Genomic DNA, 19,988 nt, shown 5'->3' on the forward strand with positions numbered 1-19,988 from the left:
GGATTGTTCGTTGTTGTCCACGAGCTAATTGATAACTTGAAAGTAGAGGCCTGAATATGGCCACCAGCCATTTGACTTTTGTGATTTTGGCTTATAGCAGGGCGTACCCGTTAAGAGTGCAACGGGAATTCCACTGTTAAATGCAGAGGAGAGAGCAGATAGGTGGAAAGAATACATTGAAAGCCTCTATGAGGGTGAAGATTTGTCTGATGTGATAGAAGAAGAAACAGAAGTCGATTTAGAAGAGATAGGGGATCCAGTATTAGAATCGGAATTTAAAAGAGCTTTGGAGGACTTACGGTCAAATAAGGCAGAAGGGATAGATAACATTCCATCAGAATTTCTAAAATCATTAGGGGAAGTGGCAACAAAACGACTATTCACGTTGGTGTGTAGAATATATGAGTCTGGCGACATACCATCTGACTTTCGGAAAAGCATCATCCACACAATTCCGAAGACGGCAAGAGCTGACAAGTACGAGAATTATCGCACAATCAGCTTAATAGCTCATGCATCGAAGCTGCTTACAAGAATAATATACAGAAGAATGGAAAAGAAAATTGAGAATGCGCTAGGTGACGATCAGTTTGGCTTTAGGAAAAGTAAAGGCACGAGAGAGGCAAGTCTGACGATACGACTAATAATGGAAGCAAGGCTAAACAAAAAACAAGACACGTTCATAGGATTTGTCGACCTGGAAAAAGCGTTCGACAATATAAAATGGGGTAAGCTGTTCAAGATTCTGAAAAAAGTAGGGGTAAGCTATAGGGAGAGACGGGTCATATACAATATGTACAACAACCAAGAGGGAATAATAATAGTGGACGATCAAGAACGAAGTGCTCGTATTATGAAGGGAATAAGACAAGGCTGTAGACTTTCGCTCCTACTCTTCAATCTGTACATCGAGGAAGCAATGATGGAAATAAAAGAAAGGTTAAGGAGTGGAATTTAAATACAAGGTGAAAGGATATCAATGGTACGATTCGCTGATGACATTGCTATCCTGAGTGAAAGTGAAGAAGAATTAAATGATCTGCTGAACGGAATGAAGAGTCTAATGAGTACACAGTATGGTTTGAGAGTAAATCGGAGAAAGACGAAGGTAATGAGAAGTAGTAGAAATGAGAACAGCGAGAAACTTAACATCAGGATTGATGGTCACGAAGTCAATTAAGTTAAGGAATTCTACTACCTAGGCAGTAAAATAACCAATGACGGACGGAGGAAGGAGGACATCAAAAGCAGACTCTCTATGGCAAAAAAGGCATTTCTGGCCAAGAGAAGTCTACTAATATCAAATACCGGCCTTAATTTGAGGAAGAAATTTCTGAGGGTGTACGTCAGGAGTACACCATTGTATGGTAGTGAAACATGGACTGTGAGAATACCGGAACAGAAGAGAATCGAAGCATTTGAGATGTGGTGCTATAGACGAATGTTGAAAATTAGGTGGTCTGATAAGGTAAGGAATGAGGAGGTTCTACGCAGAATCGGAGAGGAAAGGAATATGTGGAAAACACTGATAAGGAGAAGGGACAGGATGTTAGGACATCTGCTAAGACATGAGGGAATGACTTCCATGGTACTAGAGGGAGCTGTAGAGGGCAAAAACTGTAGAGGAAGACAGAGATTGGAATACGTCAAGCAAATAATTGACGACGTAGGTTTGCAAGTGCTACTCTGAGATGAAGAGGTTAGCACAGGAAAGGAATTCGTGGCCGGCCGCATCAAATCAGTAAGTAGCTTGATGACAAAAAAAAGAAAAAAGTACACACGAGTTTTGAACCTGCTACATTGCATGGAAAAGTCGCACGATGATCACAGTTCTTCACATTTGGTATTTCTCGAATACACTGACGTCGATCATTGTGGATGAATGCGTTTAAACGATCTTTTTCTACCCCGGAAGTCTTCCCGAACGTGAAAAGTCAGTAATGTCAAAATAATTATCCTTATAATGAGACACTCGTTTTCTTGCCGTGCTCTGTCAAGTGGTGTTACCCCCATACATGAAGCAAATTTTCTGATTACTGCTGCTATTATCCCTCTACTTCTCTCAAACAGAAGAATGTGTCGTAAATGTTCCGATTTCTCCACTTGCTAATCCACTTCGTGTCGTCCACAGTATCATTCACTACGTCCAGATGACAAAATGACCGTGTGTAAATTCAGATAGCAACCGTGGACTACAAGTAAAACATGACAAACAATAACCGGAATGCTAACATGTAAAACAAAAACTCTACGAACTTATGCACCAACCAAATACAAGCTAATGATAAAAGTTTCAGAAAAATTGGATGATTTATTCAAGAGAAAGAGCAAGCTAACAGCGAGTTGGTCCACCTCTGGCCATTTTCAGGCAGTTACTCGATTTGGTACTAATTGTAAGTACAATGCCAAGCCTAGTAACTGCGTGCATAAATTCCAGCACGTTATTGACTTGCTCAGTTTGTAAAGCTCTTTCTCATGAATAGATCATTCAGTTTTTATAAAATTGTAATCATTTGATTGCTTTACACTTACCTCACATCTAATAATTTCTATTCCATTCAGATAATTCCTTCATGCTGCGTCTTTTTTTCCTTTTTTCTTAGACTTTATACCTCTCTCCCACAATCTTCTTTTTCTCTCACTGATTTACGTCATATCTCATTGCCACTGTCTACTCTACTTACACTCTCTCCTTTTGACTACTTTCCCACTGCCACTGTCTGCACCATAACTAGGCAGTTCAAAGATCCTGGCTGATCCAACTAGTTTTTACCTTATGCCCAGTGTTTAAAATTACATTTAAACGTTCGCCCTCCCCTGTACCTACGTGTTAAAGTTCGCCGGTCTGGGAGACCCACAGGCGTCTACTCTCTCTTTTGCTTCCACTGCATCTATCTCCATCTACCTCTCTTTCTCTTCTATTGCCATTTTCTCTCACTGACCGTCAATGTCTCCACTCTCTTTCTCTCCACTAGCACTGTCTCCTGTCTGTCCCATCGTCATTGTATCTCCTGCTATTCTCTTTGTGCACAAAAAAGCGCGAATATGTTCGCATGCCAAAATATTTGTTGGGGAAGGTGGAATGTGAATTGGGGCAGCTGGTTCCCCACCTCTGTCAAAGTTTTTTTAAAAGGGGATCATATTTGCCTTTTTTGTGCTAACAGGTGCATTTTTTTCTTGGTTTCCCTCTTTTCCCTGATAAAGCAAGGTGTGCTACTTACATAAAACCAATTCTGTAAGTCATTTAAGTTTCGACGCTTTATTTAAGTACTTCGACACATTACTGTACATACTTTGGCACATATAAACAACAAAAAAGTACACATAATGTAAGATGAACACAAAACGATATACTTTTTCATTTTTTCTGTATACTTTACTTATCGAACGCAAGTCATTGGAAATGCTAGGCTTAAGGTTTATATCTGAAAGGAGTAAAATCGTTATTAGAAATATTTTACTGAACTTACAGTCTCTCCAGTATTACATAATTTGTGGCAGACATTTTAAGATCCTTTTTAGCCGATTTCTGCCATCACAGTACCATTTTCGGTTTATCTGTACAGAAGTAAAGCGCCCATCGTACAGATGGAGCGCGTCGTAAAATTTTATTGGTGAAAAGTGACCTTAAAACCCTTGCGATGACCCTAGAATCTTTGCTATGTATTCTCTACATCAGTTAAAACCACATTTAGTCCTCAGACTGTATATTACCTGCACGTTTTACGATCATAAGTACGGTAACCTTCAACCTCTGGATCTCGGTAACGGTTGATGGTACCGAAAAAGTTTCTAGGTTCCCCGAGAACTTAATCTTAAGAACATATGGTAAAAGTTTGACGGTCTGCCTTGAATAGCAATTACAGAAGTGATTATCCCCATAATTGGTACTTTTCATTGCCAGAATTCATGGTTTTTCGAGGTTTCCTCAGTAGCCGCTCATAAACAAATGATGCATTTATAAGCCGCCTAAGATCCACCCCGGACCACACCTAACGCAACAGAACCAACCTATTCGCTCAATTTGCCTGGGCTACAGGAAACGTGTAATGTTTAAATTTTGATGCTGTGATATAGGGTAGCTCCAGAAGGCTCGTTCTTCTGATAGCTATACAAATGGTCACTAGGGCAAGGGCTATCCAAAACACTCGACCCTGTAATTGTGTAATCAATAGAATTCCTGGATGTGATCCTCGGAAAAATTGCATTTTCACTCGCAGTCCTTTGGAACACGTTGATAGCGTGTACTACCGTGAACGGGCCTGTACACCCTGTAGAGTACAGATGATTATCTCATAACACCAGTAGAATACAACGAACGAACGGACCATTGGTCTTACTGCACACGTTAGTTAACATCAATGTGCTTTTCTCAAGCGATCTTGTTTACGATTACATGTATAATTGGCGGGGGGGTTGGGGAGTAGGGGAATAGGAACTGGATGGTAAAGAGATAGAAAGGAAAGTCGCGCAGGGCAAAGCGGAAATGCAACGACGAGATTTGAAAATGTGTGTCGGTTCAGGATGCCCTGCTCCTTTAGAACGGTTGCCGCAACCTCCACCCTCATGTGGACGCGCTTCATTTCAGACCCAAATTCCCAGCTTCCCACTCGCCCACAGGAACGACAGAGTTCTGATTCCCGTAGTATTTCAGATGTTGGTTGTACAGGCGCACTGAATTTTTTTCATCAAACAGCCGTCGCATGGAATTGTAGAGTTTAGTTGTTAATTATTAAGGTAATTCCATCGCATCTATTTCTTTTTGTAACGCCTGTTATTTCTACACTAAACGATACATTTTTTTTTTTCTGTTCCAGCGAGCTACATCAAGCCTTGCAAAATAAACGATCCTGGCCTGAATGAATGTTCACTGAAGAATGGTCGAGAGGCAATACCATCCATCCTAAAAGGTGAGACATTTCATCCACAATATTTGTAACGTTTTTTGCGCCATTTCTGACATACACAGACGAGCCACAATATTATGGCCACTCCCCGTTGCTGGCAACGCGAGCATTTGACGTGGCAGGAAGAGAATACAAATGGAGCTGAGACGAAAGGGGACTGATTCGAGCGAAGCATGGGCTGGAGAAGATGGCCAGGCGTTTGACGTCCACTTCTCATCACAGAACAAGAAGACCGGAGGCTTATCCGCTCTTTAATGCCCGGTAGGTGGCAATCTGTGGCAAATCTGGGGACTGAGTGCCGCGCTGGTGAAGATACAAGTGTTTCAGACCAGACCGCTCAGTGCACGCTGTTGAACGTAGAGCTTAGCAGCAGACGAGCCCTACTTGTTCCCATGTTGATCTGACATTTATCTAGTTCACACAGTCTATTCAGTAACCGAGTAACATACAAAGATCAAGACAAGCTAACTCATGACGAATAACGCGCATCTCCACACATGCAAACTATTTTTACTGAGGTGAATAAGTTCCAAATTCCTACCACGTTAACAAACGCACCCCAAACAAGGACACTGACAAAAGAACACCTAGCCCCGCTCTGCTCTCTCCGACGTCGACTTACTCTTGTGATCACTACTCGAGTCATGTTAGCTCTTAACTTCTGTACCATCATCTCAAATTATTTACAATTTTTGAACATACGTTATACTAACCAAATAAGATATATTTTTACATTACCTCTGCATTCCAGTATGAGACAGATTAATTTTCTATATAGCTGAAATTATGTTTTGGAAAAGTAATTTACACTTTGAATCGGATCTGTTGGAACCTAGTGAAGTTCACAATTTACATGCCCTGCGTTACTGCTTTACTGAAATGACACACAACAGTACTAGAATTTCATACTAATACCTAAATAAAGAACAATAATACAAATTATTTACGCAGAGGACATTGGTTGTGTTACTGTAGCGGACTTTCTGTTTTGCCCACAATCATTGCAATACAATGTTTGTGTTTATAAATTCGTCTTTTCGTGTAGCAATGTGTCATGTAGGCTCTTTCTGGAGATGTCTTCATTTTCTTTCACATGAAATGTCACTTGATTGTGACACATTGTAGTCATGAATATTTCTTATACATAACAAAGTTATATAAACTTCGACAACATTCTAAATTCTTTGTAATGCATCGGTAGTAATAACTTAGTTAGGATCGTTATGCTGTTGCGATTTCTTGTGTTCTTTTTCTGAATACATAATTCATAGTTGCATACACTCAGAACCTCGCTGTGTGAGAGTGCTGCAAGCTAGCTTTCGACAATGCGGTTTATTTAACGCCGCGGAATTTTCCGGAGACGGCAGCACAGCCTTTCGTGGGTCGGCTGTCCCATCCTGTTTTCCGGCATACACGTCGCTCACTTTGCACTGCGGCCTCACTCGTCAGCTACATGTTGCTCATCCCAGCCTTTGCTGTCTTCCTTTCGGCCTTTGTCCCGATTTTTAACGCGGGATCGGCCATGTTATTACGGATTTGGCATTGTTAGTTGCAGAGGGTGGCCGGATGCCCTTCCTGCTGCCACCCCAACCCTCCCCCGGGATGTAAGTAGTTTACCCCAGCTGTCTGTGTCTAGTGTAAGCCATGAAATAGTACGAAAGTGTTCAAATGTCGGGGAGTCGTGTAACTGAAGCGGAACGTGAGAACCAACCCGTTGGTATTCACCTAGTGGGATGAGGAAAACCACCTAAAACCACATCGAGGCTGGCTGGAATACCGGGCTTCGGCGTTCGGCGCGCCTATCCGAGTCCAGGATGCAGCGCATTAGCGCTCTCGGCTACCCTGGAGGGTACAGGGCAGCCCTGGTAAATTTATACTTATAAAACCCATGGCTTATAAGCTCCACGACCACCGACAATTTATGGGTGTTAGGTACCTGTGCTCTGCGCTATGCTTACAAAAATGTGGGGAATTAACCGACATTAGCGAGTTTAGAATACTGGACCACAAGTCTGTGTAGGAACTTACAGAGCCCAAAAATCAAGTCACTAAACGTACTATACGGTCATATGCCTGCCCACTGGCATTTCTACCAAAGGCATCGCTATTCAGGTCTCATCAGGAAGTAATCAGCAGTAGCGGGTTTATGTCCCAAGCTGGCGGCCGACTGTATCCCATACTTGTTGCTTCTAGTTCAGATGAGACGAGTTTTGTGGCCAAGACATCAACGTTAGCTTATGACCGTGCTTCACTATAGCAAAATTCTGATGTTGTGGCACGGACCTTCAAAAACCTACCAGACTTGGCGAATCCATGTCACCCAGCATTGCTGCTGTGTTTTGATCCCAAATTGGACCAATGTTTAGCCCAGCAGGTGATCATAATGATTTCGTTCATCATTGCAATTAACTGCTAATCAAGGTTTTTTTCCAGAATATAAATATAGGGTCACACACCCCTATCAAGACAAAATTCAAATGGCTCTGAGCACTGTGGGACTTAACGTCTGAGGCCATCAGTCCCATAGAACATAGAACTACTTAAACCTAACTAACCTAAGGACATCACACACATCCATGCCCGAGGCAGGATTCGAACCTGCGACCGTAGCGGTCGCGAAGTTTCAGACTGTAGCGCCTATAAACGCTCGGCCACCCCGGCCGGCCTATCAAGACAAATGAGGTAGTTTCCTAGTTAAGAGGTCAAACGTTCTGAATTCACTTTGGTCGGAAGAATTAAAAGTTATATACACTCCTGGAAATTGAAATAAGAACACCGTGAATTCATTGTCCCAGGAAGGGGAAACTTTATTGACACATTCCTGGGGTCAGATACATCACATGATCACACTGACAGAACCACAGGCACATAGACACAGGCAACAGAGCATGCACAATGTCGGCATTAGTACAGTGTATATCCACCTTTTGGAGCAATGCAGGCTGCTATTCTCCCATGGAGACGATCGTAGAGATACTGGATGTAGTCCTGTGGAACGGCTTGCCATGCCATTTCCACCTGGCGCCTCAGTTGGACCAGCGTTCGTGCTGGACGTGCACACCGCGTGAGACGACGCTTCATCCAGTTCCAAACATGCTCAATGGGGGACAGATCCGGAGATCTTGCTGGCCAGGGTATTTCACTTACACCTTCTAGAGCACGTTGGGTGGCACGGGATACATGCGGACGTGCATTGTCCTGTTGGAACAGAAAGTTCCCTTGCTGGTCTAGGAATGGTAGAAAGATGGGTTCGATGACGGTTTGGATGTACCGTGCACTATTCAGTTTCCCCTCGACGATCACCAGAGGTGTACGGCCAGTGTAGGAGATCGCTCTCCACACCATGATGCCGGGTGTTGGCCCTGTGTGCCTCGGTCGTATGCAGTCCGGATTGTGGCGCTCACCTGCACGGCGCCAAACACGCATACGACCATCATTGGCACCAAGGCAGAAGCGACTCTCATGGCTGAAGACGACACGTCTCCATTCGTCCCTTCATTCACGCCTGTCGCAACACCACTGGAGGCGGGCTACACGATGTTGGGGCGTGAGCGGAAGACGGCCTAACGGTGTGCGGGACAGTAGCTCAGCTTCATGGAGATGGTTGCGAATGGTCCTCGCCGATACTCCAGGAGCAACAGTGTCCCTAATTTGCTGGGAAGTGGCGGTGCGGTCCCCTACGGCACTGCGTAGGATCCTTCGGTCTTGGCGTGCATCCGTGCGTCGCTGCGGTCCGGTCCCAGGTCGCCGGGCACGTGCACCTTCCGCCGACCACTGGTGACAACATCGATGTACTGTGGAGACCTCACGCCCCACGTGTTGAGCAATTCTGCGGTACGTCCACCCGGCCTCCCGCATGCCCACTATACGCCCTCGCTCAAAGTCCGTCAGCTGCACATACGGTTCACGTCCACGCTGTCGCGGCATGCTACCAGTGTTAAAGACTGCGGTGGAGCTTCGTATGCCACGGCAAACTGGCTGACACTGACGGCGGCGGTGCACAAATGCTGCGGAGCTAGCGCCATTCGACGGCCAACACCGCGGTTCCTGATGTGTCCGCTGTGCCGTGCGTGTGATCATTGTTTGTACAGCCCTCTCGCAGTGTCCGGAGCAAGTATGGTGGGTCTGACACACCGGTGTCAGTGTGTTCCTTTTTCCATTTCCAGGAGTGTATATATATATCTTTTTGTACATATCTTACTTGTATCCAGAAAATGGGGGAAGTATTCTGATACTACAGAACTGTGTTGCTCACCTTGAAAGTTATCTTAATAAAAATTGTCATTTGACGTCGTATTTACTATTATTTCAAGCCGAGAAGCTCTTTTAGTAACTGTATCAGAAGGAAAGATTGGCAGCCGACCAAACACAGCAAAGTAGAGCATGTATTTTCTGGAGGAGTGTATAGACCGAATATCGCTTTTCTCAGAACATATTAAGGAAAAAGCTGTATTATTATAGCAGCGTTTCACATAACGAACTTCTATTCTGGTTATCCGAAGCATATGACAAAAAGTGCGTTACGTGAACGAGACGAAATAAGTCGTATTATTGCTTCAAATATTCATTTAACATTAGAAAAAAGTCTGAAAATACCATCCTGACACTGTGTTATTCACGAAAACAATGTAACATTTTCCATTTAACTCCTGCGCGCACACGACAGACGCTATAACAAGAATTTATCGTAAGCAATAATCTGCCAATGTTCTGGGGCATCCAACAAGGCGGCGCGGTTTCAAAACAATTTGAAGCCTAAGTCTGTAGCTCACTCTCCCGGTGTTATATGTACCTCCAAGGTTATTACATTACAACATTAAACATCCCTGCGAGCGTATTTTATTTTTAATAGCCAGATTCATTACAAAACGTGCAATTTCACGGTGCGAGAGCACAAGCATCGCTGGTACTTCCAACATGCAAAATGTCCTTGACATCGGAACAATTTCAAAAAGGAGGCAACGCTGAATTTTCTCGACATTCTCATTTGTAGGTACGCTAAAGTTATATTTAACTCTCTGATGAACTGATTCCCTATTTGTGCTGCATTTCATAACTAACAGAATATAGCGATTTTTTTAATTATCCTGTATAACATCTCCAGCTCTTCGAGACATTCTCGTCTGGGATTTTTGGTTCAAAATGCACATATTTCTCGTCGTAGATCCAGTTCAGATACACGCACTTAGTCCATCGTTTCTTCCTATAACTATTTTCAGTATGTGAACCATTATTCTTGACGAAGGCTCTCATAGCTTGCAGTCACTAATGCTGTCACACGTGGGAATTAGACGAATGTTAGCAGATCCCACGTTTGAGAAATGAGTTGGATATTCTAACAATTGATGCTTCAGATTTCGTTGCTGAAGATCCTTTGTGCGCCGGTTCATTCCATTAATGAATTTATGAGTACGAGGTCTCAGGGCTTCTTTTCAAGTACTCTTTTCTTCCGTTGCTCACAATGACTTGCTTTGTACAGAGAGCTAGCCTCCGTACTCACCAGTTGTTTGTGTAAGCTTCAACAGGAATCTGTTATGCCTAAGAAAAAACAATGACCAGACCATTCTGTCAGAAAAAAAGGAATTCGTGCAGGGTTACTGGCTTCTTCCGACTACTTAGTACTTAGACTGCAGTTTCATTTATGTATAGAAGTGGTGGATGTATCACTCAAGCCAGTGCAATATTAACAAAAAGTTTTAATTTGTTTGAATAAGATCTGAACATGAGGAGACATTTATTTCCGCAATCTCTTTTCCTGCATTAAACTACACGACGACCACCTTGCAGATAGTTTTCTTATAATTTATTGTAAAACACGATACATTCTGTTTACTGATAAGCCAATCACACTAGGTACAAATAGAATACTTCAGGTTTTCATACTCTAACACCACACTCTACACTTCCTCGGTGTTTTCCATCTGTGGTTGCTGTTTCGGGAAGTCGTTCACCTGGACCAATTCCGACAGAGGTGCGATAACGTGCCAATATTGCCAGCCATCGACGTTTTGTAAACATTCGAAAACTTTCAATGAAATTCGGTTGTCACAATCGTCAAGAACGAAAGTTTGGAGACCACGCAGTTCACAGTTTATCCATTTGAGAACACACGGAACATGGCTAATTCAGAAAAACCTGCAGACAACGGTATTACCCAAATCACGTTGAGACATGACTTACGTTACTGCGTAAAATGTACCAACATAAAACAAAATTTCACAGTAAGCAACTTAGCGCCATACTGACAAAAGATTGTTTTTTTCATCGTTCGTATACGAGGGCGTGTTGGAAAGTCATGCCTTGAAACGAGTAACATGGCGATTTGTAACGTAACTATGTCGGTGAGTGTGGAACAGCTTGAGGGAATCGAGTTTCGAATTCTGTCCACACATTGATCACCCTCTTCTTCAGCATGACAATGCCAGACCATACATGAGCACTGCGACCTCTTCAGTAATCGAGCACCCTGGGTTCACTGTCTGGTTTTCATCTGTTTCCAAAAGGCAAAGAACACGTTCGAGTACTTCAATTTGAAAATGATGATGCGGTGCAAGAAAGGTGCGGCTGTGGCCCCGTCAATAAACATTCTACAGCGACGATATAAATAAAGTTGTCTCTTGTTAGGAGAAATGTCTTCGTTGCCAGAGTGACTATGCTGAGGAATAAATATATAGATGTCAATAATGAAGGTGTAGAATGTCAATAACGTTCCTTTTATTCAAAAAGGTTTAAGAGTTTCCTTTCAAAAAATTCGGAAGCATTACTTTTCAACAGGCCCTCGTAAAACGTGTGTATTCGAAGGCATTGTCGCTACACCTGAAGCCCGTTGCCGCTCCACACCTGTTACTCGTGCTGTTGCAGGAGACCCCAAGTACCGGGTGCCCAGCATGCAGCCGCTGGTGATCAGCGAGGTGAGCGTGGCGGACCGCGGCCTCAACATCACGCTGCGTAACGTGCGCCTGCACGGCATCTCCGACATCGAGTTCCGCTCCTCTGTGTAAGTGCGCGCCGCTCTGGACTCCCAGGGGGCAGCGCGTTACGCCTAAAATATCACACTCATTTAACGTAGAGTACCGAACCAGTAGTCATGAGGCCTACAGGATCCCAGACCACGGGCGCCAGTAGGAATGTGAAGAACATTGGGGGATTCTTCTGAGCAAACGTTGCGATTTGGATAATAAATATCCATCTCAGCGACTAAAACTTTTGGACGATAAATAGACGAAATACGAGAATATTGTAAGACAGCAAAGTTGCGAGGAATCGGAAAGACTTGTCGTCTTTCGACAGCTGTGTTAGAAATTTGCTCTGAAAACATAGCGAGCTTATTTATTAAGCTTCATAGACAAACAAACAATGAACGATGTAAAATTAACGTAAGGTGAACTATGCGTTAAGCGTTTAAGGGGATAGACCAGGATAAAGCTCGATCTTAGAACCAGTATCATGATAGTTTTTTTTCAATAAAATAACGAACAAATTACGAATCTGATTTTAGATCGTTATTGTACACTCTTCAGATTATAGCACATATTTATTTAAGTAAAAGACTTGCACCCAAAGGACACTACACGACAGCGACGAAATTCTTTCGTGAAGTGCGAGGTCGGTTGGTGGGAGCTCTGAACGTCACAAATTTCGACACAGAACAACATTTTAATAACTATTATGAAACTGATATCTAACGTACTTTACAAGATGATTGTTGACTTAATAGCGGAACTCTGAAATAAAAGTCAATATTTTTGACGAAACGTCGTTATGAGAACGTGCAACAATAATCTAAATTAAAATATATAGAAAAAATAGTATGTGCTGCAACAGGAAAAAAGCTGACACCCAAGTTACAAAGAGGTATAAAGTAACAGCACGTATATTTCATGTATCGGAGGACCTAGTAACTTGGAAAATGTTTTGAAAAAACAAGGGTGTTAAGCTTCAACTCGTGTTTTTTAATTCTCAAATTGAACAAACCTTTAATCGGCATTGCCAACACTGTACATCTGGTCTCTTTTCGCCGATGTCGAAACACTCTCATTTGACGAAATTATGTCCTCTTACCGATGAAAGTGTTTTTTTACACGACTGGGATTCTTTAGAACGTTTTCTATCCTAAAAATACGTTTATCTTGTCATTTTCAAGTACTCACGTTTTACTTCGTATAAAAAAACAAACGAAATGACAAGTTAAGCAGACATGAGACAAGCACGTGCTTTCAGACTGTTTACCATAAATGAATCATACGATGCCATACGATACCATAAACGACGAGAGCTAGAACGCTTCTCGAAAACAGTATTTTAATTTATACAAATGAACTTTGTGATACTATGCGAAACTGACAGGACCCTTATCCCGTCCGTAGCTATTGTAGCATCACATCGGTTGCATCCGAACGCTCAGACACGCCAGATACCTTTCAGTAAATCACCGTTATAGAAAATGTTAACATTTATGGCAAACTTTACATGAAAGAATCTTGAAAATAGACTCTCTAAGGAACATTATAAGATAAATAAATGGGCTCAAAAGCAATTTTCCAGCCTGCTCTAACCCCTTAACGAATTTAAAAGTGGGAATGCAGATACCGATCTGAGAGAAAGCTGGAACAAGTTTTGGTCATTAATTAAATCAGTATATGAATCTAAGCCATTTGTCCTGAAACTCAGCGACCAAACTGGCATGGAAACGGAGAATCCAGAAGCATTGAATATGTACGTAACTGCCTATTGGCTTGTGTCTCGGGTTCTCCGGCCGACGTTGGTCTCATGATTTTACTGACGTTTCGCCACCCACGAGTGGCTGGCATTGTCCAAGCTTCACCCTCCATTGCTGGTGGTGGACTGGAGTCGAGGCCACGGCCGCAGACTATGTGTACCTGGCGCGCCAACGTCCGTGAGCTTCTCCGCGTTCATTTCCGGTCCGATTCTCCTCTTGCTACCTGAGACGGTCGTTCGCTGCAACACGGATCCGTTTACCTCAAGGTTTTCTTCTTTCTTGTTGAAGTTATTCCCGTGTTTTTGTATTTGTATCGCCTCCCTGAACAAGTGGGTGTGACAGTGCTTCTCTACAGCCAGAATTTCCGTGTCGGCGAATTTTCTACGTGTCCGGTCTCGCATAGTGCGTGCTCTGCTACGGCCGATTTCTCCACCTGCCCCAAACTGCAATGTTGCTTATGTTACTTGATCCTGGTGTTGATTGATCGTCCAGCCATTCCGACATAAATGTTTCCCCATGTGCATGGTATGCGGATTATTCCCGACATTGCAAGTGGGTCCCTTGCCTCCTTTACTTATCTAAGATACTCTTTGATCTTCTTTGACAATTTTGAAGTCGTATTTACGCCATGTTTGCGCAATATAAGGCCGATTCTGTCCGTCACTCAGGGAATGCATGGCAGAAGGGCTCTACCCGCCATTTCTTTTTCTGATATGCCGCTTCGCCGAGTGTTTGGCTCTGTTACACTTCTGACGTAAGTTGTGTCGTACCTATTGCTCCTCAGAACACTTTGCAAGTGTTGCATTTCACGTCTGAGGTGCCGCGGCTCACATATTCGTCCTGCTCGCGTTAAGAGTGTATTAATCATGCCTCTTTTCTGTCTCGGGTTGTTGTTTGGTAAATTGTGCAGGTATCGGTCCCTGTGTGTCGGTTTTCGGAACACGCTGTGTCCCAGGTTTTCGATATCCCCTGTGACCACCACATTTAGAAATGGTTGTTTCTTGTCCTTTTATACTTCCATGGTAAATTTTATGTTGGAGCAGGTAGGGAAATCGGCCGTGGCAGAGCACGCACTATGTGAGACTGAATACGTAATAAAATTCGCCGACACGGAAGATCTAGCTCTAGAGAAGCGCTTTCACACCCGCTTGTTCAGAGGGGCGATAGAAATACAAAAACATGGGAAAAAAGAAAGCCTTGAGGTAAACGGATCCTGGCTTCCCATGCTGCAGCGAGCTACCGTCGCAAGTAGCAAGAGGAGAACCGGGCCGGAAATGACCGCCGAGAACCCTCCGATGTTGGCATATAGTCTGCAACCGCGAGCTCGGCTCCAGTTCACCACCAGCAGTGGAGCGTGAAGCTCTGACAACACCAGCCACTCGTGGTGGCAAAACGTCAGTAAAACATCAGACGAAAGTCGTCTGCAAAACCCGAGACAGAAGCAAATAGGCTGTTTATCAACAAGTGGCCACGAAAGCCTTAACAATTTTGTATATAATTGTTTCACTCAGGACGGTCCCCTCGTCCCAGTTCTTTTTTGGAAGTACTTCAATCTCTGTCTTCCCCTATAGTTCTTACAATCATCAGCTACCTTTAGTACGGTGCATGCACTTCGCTCTTGGTCTTCTATTCTTAATGTCTCCTCTCGGTTCTTGTACAGCTTTCTTTCGCCTTAGCTTACTCCTATTTTTCACAGAATTTCGAGCACCTTGCACAATTTTATGCTGCCGAGAGCTTTTTCTAGACTCATAAATTCCATGAAGGTGTCAACTTTTCTTAAATTTTGCTTCCATTATCAAGCACAACTCAGAAATTCCTCTCTGGTGCCATATCTTTCCGAAAGCCAAACTTACCGTTATCTAACAGGTCTTTTGTTTACTTTTCCGCTCTTTTGCATACTACTCTCTTTATCTGTCTGGATGCATGAGCTGTTAAGCCAATTGTGCGACATTTCTTGCACTTGTCTACCATTGTTGTATTCGCAGCAATGTAGATGATATTATTCGAAAACTTTGAGATTTGCAGACGGCATTGTAATTCTGCCAGAGACAGGAAAGGACTTGGAAAAGAAGCTGAATGGGATGTACAGTGTCTTGAAAGGAGGATACATGATGAACATCGACAAAAGTAAAGCGAGAATAGTGGAAAATAATTGAATTAAATCACATGATGCTGAGGAAGAAATATCACGAAATAAGCATCAAACGAAAAACTAAAAAGAACGAAACTCATCTAGCTTGAAGGGGGAAACCAGATGGGGCTTTGGTTGTCCCGCTAGATGGCGCTGCCATAGGTCAAACGGATATCAACTGCGTTTTTCTAAATAGGAACCCTCATTTTTTATTACATATTCGTGTAGTATGTAAAGAAATATGAATATTTTAGTTTGACCACTTTTTCCGCTTTGTGATAGATGGCGCTGTAATAGTTACAAACGTATAAGTACGTGGTGTGGTGTAACATTCCGCCAGTTTGGACGGTTTTGCTTCGTGATACACTACCAGTGTTAAAAGGGACCGTTTATTAATTGCGGAAAACGTTGATATCGTGTTGATGTACGGCTATTGTGATCAAAATGCCCAACGGGCGTGCACTATGTATGCTGCTCGGTATCATGGACGACATCATCCAAGTGTCCGGCCCGTTCGCCGGATAGTTACGTTATTTAAGGAAACAGGAAGTGTTCAGCCACATACGAAAAGTCAACCACGACCTGCAACAAATGATGATGAACAAGTAGGTATTTTAGCTACTGTCGCGGCTAATCCGCACGTCAGTAGCAGACAAATTGCCCGAGAATCGGGAATCTCAAAAATGTCTGCGTTGAGAATGCTACATCAACATCGATTGCACCCTACCATATTTCTATGCACCAGGAATTGCAGGACTGTGAATGTCATGTACAGTTCTGCCACTGGGCACAAGAGAAATTACGGGACGATGACAGATTTTTTGCACGGGTTCTATTTAGCTACGAAGCGTCATTCACCAACAGCGGTAACGTAAACCGGCATAATATGCACTATTGGGCAACGGAAAATCCACGATTGCTGCGACAAGTGGAACATCAGCGATCTTGGCGGGGTAATGTATGGTGCGGCATTATGGGAGGAAGGATAATTGGCCCCCATTTTATCAATGGCAATCTAAATGGTGCAATGTTTGCTGATTTCCTACCTAATGTTCTACCGATGTTACTACAATATGTTTCACTACATGACAGATTGCCGATGTACTTCCAACATAATGGATGTCCGTCACATGGCTCGCGTGCGGTTGAAGCGGTATTAAATAGCGTATTTCATGACAGGTGGATTGGTCGTCGCAGTACCATACCATGGCCCGCACGTTCACCGCATATGGCGTCATCGGATGTCTTTCTGTGGAGTAAGGTGAAGGATATTTGCTATCGTGATCCACCGGCAGCGCCTGACAATATGCGCCAGCGCATTGTCAATGCATGTGCGTACATTACCGAAGGCGAACTACTTGCTGTTGAGAGGAATGTCGTTACCCGTATTGCCAAATGCACTGTGGTTGACGGACAACATTTTGAGCATTTATTGCATTAATGTGGTATTTACAGGTAATCACGCTGTAACAGCATGCGTTCTCAGAAATGATAAGTGCACAAAGGTACATGTATCACATTGGAACAACCGAAATAACGTTCTGTATTTTAATTTAAAACACCTTCCTGTTACCAATTGTTCGACTAAAATTATGAGCCATATGTTTGTAACTATTGCAGCGCCATCTGTCACAAAGCGAAAAATGTGGGCCAACTAAAACATTCATATTTCTTGACGTACTACACGAATATGTAATTAAAAAAAGGTGTTTCTATTAAAAAAAAACACAGTTGTTATCCGTTTGACCTTTGGTAGCGCCATCTAGCGGGCCAACCATAGCGCCATCTGGTTCCCCCCTTCAAGCTAGATTAGTTTCGGTATTTGTAGTTTCTTCGTTTGACGCTTTTTCGTGAGATATTTGGCCTGGTCACGATCAATGGACCACCCCGTATAGTGTAGACTGGCAATGGCAAGAAAATCGTTTCTAAAAAAGAAATTTTATAACATCGAACATAGATTTCAGCGTTAGGAGGTCTTTTCTGGAACTATTTGTATGGAGTGTTGCCATGTATGGAAGTGAAACAGAGACGATAAACCGTTTAGATAGGAAGAAAATAGAAGCTTTTGAAATGTGGTGCTGTAGTATAATGCTGAAGTTTAGATGGGTAGATCACATAACTAATGAGGAGGTACTGAAGAGAATTCGGGAGAAAAGAAGTTTGTGGCACAAGTGGAGTAGATGAAGGGACCATTTGGTAGGACACATTCTGAGAGAGCAAGGGATCACCAGTTTAGTATCGGAGGGAACTGTGAGGGTAATAATCATAGAGGGCGGCCAAGAGATGAAGTCAGTGAGCAGATTCAGAAGGCCGTAGGTTGCAGTATTTATTTTAACATGAAGAGGCTTGCGCAGGAGAGTAGCTTGGAGAGCTGCATGAAACCAGACCTCGAACTAAAGACCACAACAACAAAAAAATCACCTTCTTGTTATTCAGACCAATTAAGAGATTTATCTTTAGGTAAAGTGTAGCATTTATTAAGTACCTAGTACGTCTCCATGGATAAGATGTCAGCAGGATGGAGGATCCGTGTTCGATTCCCTGTATTGCCAAGGATATTTCCTTGACTGGAGGACTGGAAAAATGAGCACTCAGCCTTGTGAGCCCAAGTGCGGAGCTATTTGTCCGTGTAGCAGCGGCTCTAGTGCAAGAAAACTGACAACGGCCGGGAGAGCCGTGTGACGACTTTCTGCCTTCCATACTGCAAACAATGACGTCATTGGCAGACGACGGAACGGCGGTCAGCTGAAATGCAAACGAGATAAGGAAGTGTGGAGGGACGAATGTAAGTTGGCATCAACAACAGCGGAATATAGTTTAAGGGGAGAAGGATTCGGTAGGACCGGGAGCATAGAGAGAGGGTCTGTTTCGCGTGCCGTTAGTTCCACTCGGTGCCAGAGCCTCCATTTGCCTGTGGAGACCCTCAACGATATCTTGAGTGTAACATCGCGCGCCGGGATGTGGTTCGGAAACCTATTGCTGGACGCAGATGTTCGCCACAAAGTACCTCCGTTGGGACACCTGCAGGCTTTCTTTGCACTGCACTATCGCAACTTCGCTATTGGGAGAGCATCAATCCACGGATCAGTCATGTGGTGGAATGTAGCTTCCTTCCAGCAATGGTGTAGACACTCCATAACACCGTTTGCGGACTGTCATGTGTATCCCGTACAGTCGGGCGATTGCACGAATTATTCTATCTCCCTTTTAAGGACCTGATCGTAAATCACTCGCTGAAATTTCAAAACTTCCGAGCGAAGCTCGTAAACCAACGTTACTTTGCAAGACACGCGTTGTAGTAAAGACCTGTGGAGCAGCAGGATCGATTAGTACGTTCGCGATCTCTACCAGCTTGCTCAATTACGCCTCTTGTGTTGCCGAAAGCAGGGTGAGATACATCTCCGGCAAGCATATGGACCGTAGAAGTGGGACAGTACGCCTTGTCCAGCCAAAGCGTGGAGGTATCGCAGGTACAGTGACGACTCCCTATTTCATCCTGTGTAACGACCGTCCTAAGCATGAAGTCTTTCAGTAACATATTTTCCGGACGTGGGTTGGTTTGGATAACATGACTAACCTCACTGCCGACGCGGATGTCGAGTAGACCAAGCACTTGTGCATATTTCGTGCCTGCGTTACCCCGTCGGTGTCAAATTTGTTTCCGATGTGGGCGAACCACAGTGACGGATAATCCTTCCAGAGAGCGTGTTTTAATGCCAAGCGGTTCACTTTCGCTGCAGAGGCACTTCGAGAAAGTGACACAGGGTAATATTACTAGTCGGACTTGAGAGCAAGATGACGCTCAACCACAGGTGGCATAAGTTGACAGAAAAAAACTAAGCAACTGTTATATGACGATCAGTTTGGCTGTAGCAAAGATAAAGGCAACAGAAAGGCAGTTCGGACGTTGCAGTTGATAGCCTAATGAAAGCAAGAGTGAAGAAAAACCGAGACATGTTCACAGAATCTGTCGACCTGGGAAAAGCATTCGGCAACGTAAAACGTTCGAAGTTCTGAGAAAATAAGGGTAAGCTACAAGGGAAGACTATACGTGTACAATGTGTACATAAACCAAGGGAGACCAACAAGACTGGAAGACAAGAACGAAGTGCTTTGATTAAATTGGGTGTGCGAAAAGGGTGTAGACTTGCACAAATCCTGCGGTCTTCACAAAATAATTACAATAATGTGCTTTATGTCTAGGAAATATTATAATATGTTACAATAATTT

At 43.5% G+C, this 19,988-nt stretch overlaps 1 protein-coding gene across 1 annotated transcript in view; it reads left to right on the top strand.

Annotated features, from left to right (window-relative positions):
• Positions 1 to 19,988, top strand: part of LOC126337054 (circadian clock-controlled protein daywake-like) — a 54,198-nt gene that overhangs the window by 23,962 nt on the left and 10,248 nt on the right. Inside the window, exons 2-3 of the mRNA XM_050001381.1 lie at positions 4,818 to 4,910; positions 11,769 to 11,904. Of these exons, the coding sequence (XP_049857338.1) occupies positions 4,818 to 4,910; positions 11,769 to 11,904 (229 nt within the window). The remainder of the gene's footprint in view (positions 1 to 4,817; positions 4,911 to 11,768; positions 11,905 to 19,988) is intronic.

This window comes from Schistocerca gregaria, chromosome 2 (assembly GCF_023897955.1).
Source record: "Schistocerca gregaria isolate iqSchGreg1 chromosome 2, iqSchGreg1.2, whole genome shotgun sequence".
Classification (NCBI taxonomy): domain Eukaryota; kingdom Metazoa; phylum Arthropoda; class Insecta; order Orthoptera; family Acrididae; genus Schistocerca; species Schistocerca gregaria.